We start from the raw sequence: 7,680 nt of genomic DNA on the forward strand, positions 1-7,680 counted from the left end.
CTCTCTCTCTCTCTCTCTCTCTCTCTCTCTCTCTCTCTCTCTCATCCTGAGGTCAGGAGAATACGCCAAAAGTTTTGGTTAATTGTTTAGTTTTTTTGGAAATAGCTATTTCTCTCTCTCTAGCTATATTTCTCTCTCCTATTTGAGCTGAATGAGCCAAACAAAATAGCGCATTCAGAATGCTCTATTTCTTTTGGCGCATTCTGAATGCACTATTTTATCTGGCAAATTTGCTCCTTTTTAAATTTTATATTAAACATGCTCCTTTTGCTAATTATGAGGATTAAGCTGCTCCTATATAAAATTTGTCCTTAAGTATATCAATCACAAGCATTACTTGCTCAAAAAAGTGTCTATTTTCATAAAACAAACTATAAATTTATTGGTACACATTCATACAAACCTGGATGTTATACCATCTTTAACTAGCTACATCCACACCTAATTGCATTAACAAATCACCCTTTTTATATCATTGCTTGATCTCGTAAATTGTAGTTTTCCTTTTCCATTTCTGCATCAAGGAAAAACTTTGATTGTAGACATAAATTACACAGCAACATGAATTTATTCACCCTCTAGATTACTTGGAGGTGCAAACACAAAATAAGTCACCTAGGCCACCGACACAAACTAATCATAAGTCAAACTTCATGTTAAATAGTACATACACACAATCAAACAATCTAGAAATAGCATGGGATGTTTGAAAAGATGACAACTTCCAGCACAGAGGTTTTCAAGACTTTGCTTTCTTCATAGGGTTTATTTGGTTGCAAGCATTTAGAATTCAAAAATATCTTAAATATAGTATAAAACAAATACAATGTTTTTTAAATCCTTAGAAGTATTTAGTTGGTTATTAAAAATATTCATGAAACTACATTTTGATGTTCGATTGGAAGTAAAAGCAAATACAATGCTTTTTTAAATTAATGTATTCTTTTACATTCTTTGATATTATAAGATTTAGAGCATGGTAGGCTGTGAGGTCGAACGATTGACAGCACCGGGAAGGAATGCTAGTGACAATCAACGACATCAAAGGGGATGGCCGAGACAAGGCCTCAGTGCAGGCAAGGTTGTTTAAATGGGGCTACGGGGTGTCGTGCGACAAGGGTTGTGATGCCAAAGGGGCTATGGTCAAACATGATTTTGAAGGAGTCACGGGTTGGATATGCTAGAGATTGTAGTTGCAATGGCTTTGATGAGGTCGTGTGATGTTCAGGAGGTTATGGTTTCCAAGAGGGCTACAATACTTTGAGTTCAAGCCTAATGTTGTGAGGCGGAGAGCACGGTGTATTTGGAACGCAATCAAATTAGTTAAGTTTCAAATTCATCAAAAATAACTTGCTTGAGATATTTAAAACTCATTAGTAAAATACTTTGAATTTGTTTTTCTATGAACAAAACATCTAAAATTTTAAACCTAATACACACAAAATATTTGTAAGCAAACAGCAACATAGCAAGGGTCGCAAATTTACGGGTGGAAAAAAGGAAATAAATCTGTCTTCTAAGTGAATATGAGAGCAATTTCATCATGTCCAAAAATAAAGCAGATCTGAAAGAATAGTCATTAATAGACAAATTATCTTCTTAAGGATTATACTAAGTCAAAAAAACCCAAAACAAAAGACAAATGCGATCAAAATACTACTTACAAGCCATTCTCTGTGTCCTTGAAGACCCTGCTTGTTAAGAACCTTCACAGCAACTGGCAGAGATTTGAGGCCAACCCTCACATTCTCATCAATATATCCCTTGTAAACGGTTCCAAATCCACCTTCACCAAGAACATAATCCGAACGGAAGCTCTTTGTTATGGTCTCAAGCTCGAACAATGTGAATGCAATCACATCAGTGTATATTGCAATATTACTGGAGTCAGCAAAATTCCTTGGTGTAGAAGGATCACTCATGTCTGAGAAAGAGCGATTATCTTTCTTCTCAGATGAAGAGTTCTTTCCAGCAAGTTGCGAAAATTGAAGCTGTTGCACTGCCAACGGGAATATTTTTAAACAAAGAAACGAGCTTTTGTTGATCATGCCCTTTCATACATGATAAACAAAATTAATCTTAGAAGCCATAAAAAAACCTAATCAACTTCGCCCTAATTTCTACCTTTAAGTATGTAAATCCTGCGTTCCATCCCTAATTAAGCTCGGCTAATGTCAAGACAAGGATTTTGGAAAGTATATTCATAGAAATGACATCTTCGAAACGGTCAAAATACCTAATCAACTCCGTCTGACTTATCTATATATTTAAATAAGTAGCCACTGCTTTAAAGCCCCTATCAAGCTCAGCAATTAACCAAAAGGAAGATATGTACTCAAGTTTGAGATTCAGCAATTAAGCCTGCTGACTTAACGTTGACTAAAGAAATCAGTGAAAGAAATGAAATACTAAGCACAAATCCTTCAATCCAGAATCTATATGAAAAAAAAAGGAAAATGGCAGAGGGCGATATTAAGGAAGTTAATTTCTGAGAGCTGGCGCAGTAATCAATTGATTCCATAAAAATGGAACAATAATTACTCTACCAAGAGAGTTCTTTATAAAGGAGAAAATGAAAGAAAGGACAAGTATAGGATTTAAAAGCCCTAGCACCTTGAAAAATCATAAATGTCGTCAGATATACAACTTAAGAGCTTCGTCGTACCACGATCAAATCTTTGAGAAACCTAAATCACAAAATGCGACTCTCCAACGAGGACTCAAATTGATGCGCGTAAAAAGAGCAAAAAAGGCCAAAACAAAACCAACAAAAAAGAAGAGAATGAGGAATAACAAAAAGAAACAAAAAAAGCCAAAAACCAACCTTGAACATGGGCTGTAACCACTGCAGATTCCTCCCTTGTTCCGCAATTTCCCATCCTGCGCGCCCTCTATCATCATCCACTGCACCAAAACTCTCTAATTTTTTTACTTATATTCCTCGATAAGCTCCAGAATGAGCTCAATCATCAAAATGGAATGGTGGAACACTTGCGAGAGAGAGAGAGAGAGAGAGAGAGAGAGAGTCAGGATGGCGAGTGGGAGAAGGAACAAGCCACAAGATTTCTCATTTTTTTCCGTTTCTTTGCTATGCCACCGCCGGAAGCACCGCCGCTGCGATCACTCAAAAGGATTCCCTTTTGATCCGCTTTAATTAGACGGAAGGAATTCCCGTGCAATCGAGAGATTTAGAGAGAAGGAGAGAGAAACAGATGAGTGCGCGATGTTGTGAGCGAAGCCCAATAAAGAGAGAAGAAAACAGAAAAAAATTTGGCGAAGATATTCTCACTATTTTTTTAATAAGAATGATATAAAAAAAATTGAATTTATTTTAATATAATATAATTCAAATTTTAATTGATTCTTTTATATATTATATTTGTTTTAAATAAATTTAATAGGATAATTTACATATATACCACTTTATAACATCCTATTTACATATCTAACATCTAAAACTTTAATATTACATGCATACCACCTTATATTATTTTAATATCAAATATACCACTTATATTTCTTTCATACCACTCATATATTTTATTTCTACCACTCATATTTGGTATGAAAATGAACTATGGGTGGTATGCATGTAATATTAAAGTTTTAGGTGTTAAATATGTAAATAGAATAGTATTAAGTGGTATGTATGTAACGTAAAATTTTTATTGCGGGTATATTATTTGGTTTGCTTACATTTGAAAAAATTTTCTATGACTGTGAGTCTTAATTATCATCACTTATGATATTTCTTATATGAAAGTTATTTGAGTTGATAAAAATTTGATGTAAACTTATCAAAATAAATCATATTATTTTACTTTTAAAAAGGTTATTTCTTTGCTTGATGTTAATTAAAAACATATTTTAAAATTTATTATATCCATCACTTAGTTGAAAAATATTAAGAAATCAAAATATTGATTTTAAGCACTATAAATATCCTTAAATCCCTTAATTAACAATATTGTTTACATGAGATTGTATATTTTTATTTAAACAATGGAACTCGCAACTTTATTTGCATGCTTTGGCTATGTCAATTATTTATGGAAGAAATCAATCCACGTAGGAGCTCTTGTCTGATGATTGAGATTTGAGAGAATCAAATTGGCACAAAATCTATTTTATTTAAATTAAAATAGTATGGAATCATTTTGCTTAAAAATATTGTAAGTAGTTATTTGTAGCTATCCTATTTGAGGCTTTATAGAGAAAGAAGTAGTTGTTAGTGATTAGATGAGCAAATCTCTAAATCATTGAGACATTAATAAAAATTAGCTCCATTAATTGTGAAATATATATATATATATATATATCTCAAGTGATCAAAGGGATATCTCTGGATTATGACAAAATATGACTTTAATTTCATCTCTAGAAATTGATAAGTAAGCTTTGCTTGTACATATTTAGTGAGAAATTCATGTGAGTGAATTTAGAGACTTCTACATAATAGTTTAAGAATTATATATTTGATCACCACCAAAGCCTATTGTGGATGTCCACCATTTACTCCTATCACCATCACCACCTATTATTAATGCATGTCTCGTTGTTTTTCACTTTCCAGATTTCTCTCATAAAAAAATTTATATGCCACTTATGAATTATAGTATACTGAATGTGATTGTTTTATTTTAATGTAATGTTGTGACAATAAACTCACCCTCTACCATCTATTGAAAAAAAATTACCATCAAAGGTTCTCTTAACACTTTTTAAATGGCCAAAAGTTGTAACACCCATAATAATGGAGCCCCCCAATCCAACTCTCGTTGCTCTAGAAATCAATCATTCATCTATGGATGTTAGGCTTCTAGTAGTGCGTAGAGGTGGTTCAAGCCTTTCTCTAAAGGATTGTGTGCATAATATGAAGGATTCTTATGTACTTCAATTACTTAATAAAGCATAATATGTAGCACCATCACTATGATATAATATTTTTCCTCAGGGTCAACTATACATTGGTGATAGTCAGTTCAGGGTCTCCCGTGCAATGCCTTCTCATTCTCTAAAATCCCTCTTTCATTGTAGCCAAATATTATCATGGGCACCATTAGTTCCACCCATCTATCTTGTGTAACCAAATTAATTCATAATCCTCTGATGGGCATTGCGAATATGATTCAACTTTGCATAATGAAGACTCCTCTTAATATCTTTTGAGATGAGTTGTGATTATTAATTGGGAGGGATTTTTACTAAGAGATATATAGAAACCAATTTTTTCCAACCAATTTAAATTTTAATAATAATAATTATCTCCTAGTTTTTATTGAATAGGTTTATATCAATAAGAAATATGCTCAACCTATCATACCATGTCCTAAGAGCTTATTTGAAATCATGTAATTTTTGGGTAATTTATCTTCATTAAGCAAAAATCTTACTGATTTTTCTAAGATTTAACTCTATCTCTCTATAACACCTATATGTTAGGGAGTTCTAGGTGCATAGAAGTTATTTTCAATTTCTTATTAATCATACTAATCCTAAAATTTTTAAATTAATTCAGTTGCATGAATTATTTGTATCCTAGAAATTCAATACTAGTGTTGTATTTTATTTTATTTAACCAAGTTTCTAAGAAATTCAAATGGATCATTTTTTTCTAAACATAACAACCAATCATATTTTAAATAATTGTCAAAAATTACAACTATATAGCTTTTACCTTATGAACTATTAGCAATTAATGGAGCAAATAAGTCCACATGCATTATTTCTAAGGGACTAAAGGTATGTAGTCACTATATTCTTATTCTTAAGGACTTTTTTTTTATTATTTTTCATATAAATATATACAACATAAATATGATCAAATCATAATTTGATGCAATACCAACATATGTTCATAAAAAAAATGTCCATATTTCAAATTAAGGCAATGTATTAAGCTAAAGGTTCATCATCAAGCATGATCCTATGCTTGGTTTTTGGCGAGTTTGATACTTTCTCTTTTTTGATTTAATTCCATCATTTACTTCTTCTCTATGAGCTCTCAATCAAACCCTAAAACTAAACCTATTACCTTTAACAAACTTAACACATTTCACAACCATTACACAATCTCTTCTCAAGATATGGTCCCTCTCCACTCCAATAACCCTAAACAAACTTTTTCATGTTTACCTATATGTATGGGCACATTTGTCCTAGTTGCGCCCATCTGTCTGTTGCACTCAAGCTCGCTCTTCCTCTTGTTGATCAGGGAAGTTCTCGTCAAGGTGCCTGATCTACTGTCTCAACTAGACGAGGAAAGTTATCTTTATCATTGCTCTTATTTTTCTTCTAATTTTCCCTTTTTTCCACTTATTTTGAATGTGATTCGGTTTTCAGAATTAATTTCACCGTCATCGTTTCTCCTATTGTAGCTCTATTATCCTCATGCTCCCTCTTCGCTCAGCTCGCCCTAGCTGTTGTTTCTTGGGTTTTTCTGTAGGTTTTTTTGTGGTTTTGTTTTGGTTCTCTTCCATCTTAGTGTCATGTGTTTCCTTTCTTCTTTTGTTCATTTTTTCATTTTATTTTTTTGTGTTTTTTTTATGTTGTTTGTCTTTAAGTGTAGCTATTCTGGCTTTCTTGCTTGTAAGAACCGATCTAATCAAAGATGTTTTATTTGGATCAGATGCTTCAGTAGAGTTTATGAATCTGAAAGTTACTATGCTTTAGGGTTTGCCGACGTTGTAGATCTCTGAGGAAAAGTTCTTCATCTTGCCAAGCCTTTTGATTATGCTTTAGTTGATAAATTTCCTCTTCGAAGGTAGGTGTTAGAATGAATTAGAAAAAATTTCAACCTCAAACTGTAGGGTAAGCTTCTTGTCACTATTTTGGAGCAAAGCAATGTTCTGATTAAGCTTTCTAATGATCTTGACTATGATAGAGTTTTTTGTGTATAAATTAATCTTTCTTCATTTATGGTTGTTTTATGAAGTTGATAAAATTGACTCTTTTTCTTGATTTATCGGAAGAGTTTATGATCATCCCCATTTGGATCTCATTTCCAGAACTTCGCCCGCATCTCTTTTCTCCTTGCATTCTTTTTGGTTTGGGATCTATGTTTGGCTGACCACTTCATACAAATAATGTCACTATTGTGGGATCTAGATCATTCGTTGCACGAATTTTGGTGGAGATGGACATTTCTAGGTCCAATAATGATTCTGTTTGGCTTGGTCCTGAAAATTTTGGCTATATTCAAAAGGTGATTTTATAAGGTTTGCCTAATTTTTGTTCTCACTATAAAGTTGTGTGTCATATAAATTTTGAATGTGTTAAATTCCATCCTCATTTGAGGAAGTCTGGCATTTCTGTTTAGCCGGTTGTTAGTTGTGTTTCTAATCCTTTTACGGAGTCTAGGGTTTTGGCTTTAAATAAACTAGAAACAAATATTGCCCCTGCTGTGGAGGCTGTGATTTTGCCTTTAAGGGGCTGTTTGGTAGAATTTAGTATTTCATTTAAGTAGGATTTCATAAATCCTCCAAATCCCGGATTTACGAAATCCTGAGGGGTAAAATCCTGAAAACTGTTTGGTAACATTCATGATAAATCCAGTTAAATCCTTTGTGAGTGTTTGTCTGTTCATTTTAGAATTTAAGGCGGTTAAAAAGTTGACATACTTTATTAGGATAATTAAAGCACGACAAGAAAATTTTAAAAAAAATATAAAAAAACTTTATT

The 7,680-nt window shown here is 32.6% G+C and overlaps 2 protein-coding genes across 2 annotated transcripts in view; one reads left to right on the forward strand and one right to left on the reverse strand.

Moving 5' to 3' along the window:
• Window positions 1-3,253, reverse strand: part of LOC110112678 (probable serine/threonine-protein kinase PBL8) — a 36,459-nt gene extending 33,206 nt beyond the window's left edge. The window contains exons 1-2 of the mRNA XM_020844981.2: window positions 2,825-3,253; window positions 1,665-1,999 (exon numbers count right to left, since the gene is read on the reverse strand). Coding sequence (XP_020700640.1) covers window positions 1,665-1,999; window positions 2,825-2,879 — 390 coding nt within the window. The 5' untranslated portion in view covers window positions 2,880-3,253. The remainder of the gene's footprint in view (window positions 1-1,664; window positions 2,000-2,824) is intronic.
• Window positions 3,254-7,135: 3,882 nt separating this feature from the next.
• Window positions 7,136-7,680, forward strand: part of LOC110112681 (probable protein NAP1) — a 33,425-nt gene continuing 32,880 nt past the window's right edge. Inside the window, exon 1 of the mRNA XM_020844985.2 lies at window positions 7,136-7,204. Coding sequence (XP_020700644.1) covers window positions 7,136-7,204 — 69 coding nt within the window. The remainder of the gene's footprint in view (window positions 7,205-7,680) is intronic.

The sequence above is a fragment of the Dendrobium catenatum genome, unplaced genomic scaffold (genome assembly GCF_001605985.2).
Source record: "Dendrobium catenatum unplaced genomic scaffold, ASM160598v2 fragScaff_scaffold_627, whole genome shotgun sequence".
Classification (NCBI taxonomy): Eukaryota; Viridiplantae; Streptophyta; class Magnoliopsida; order Asparagales; family Orchidaceae; genus Dendrobium; species Dendrobium catenatum.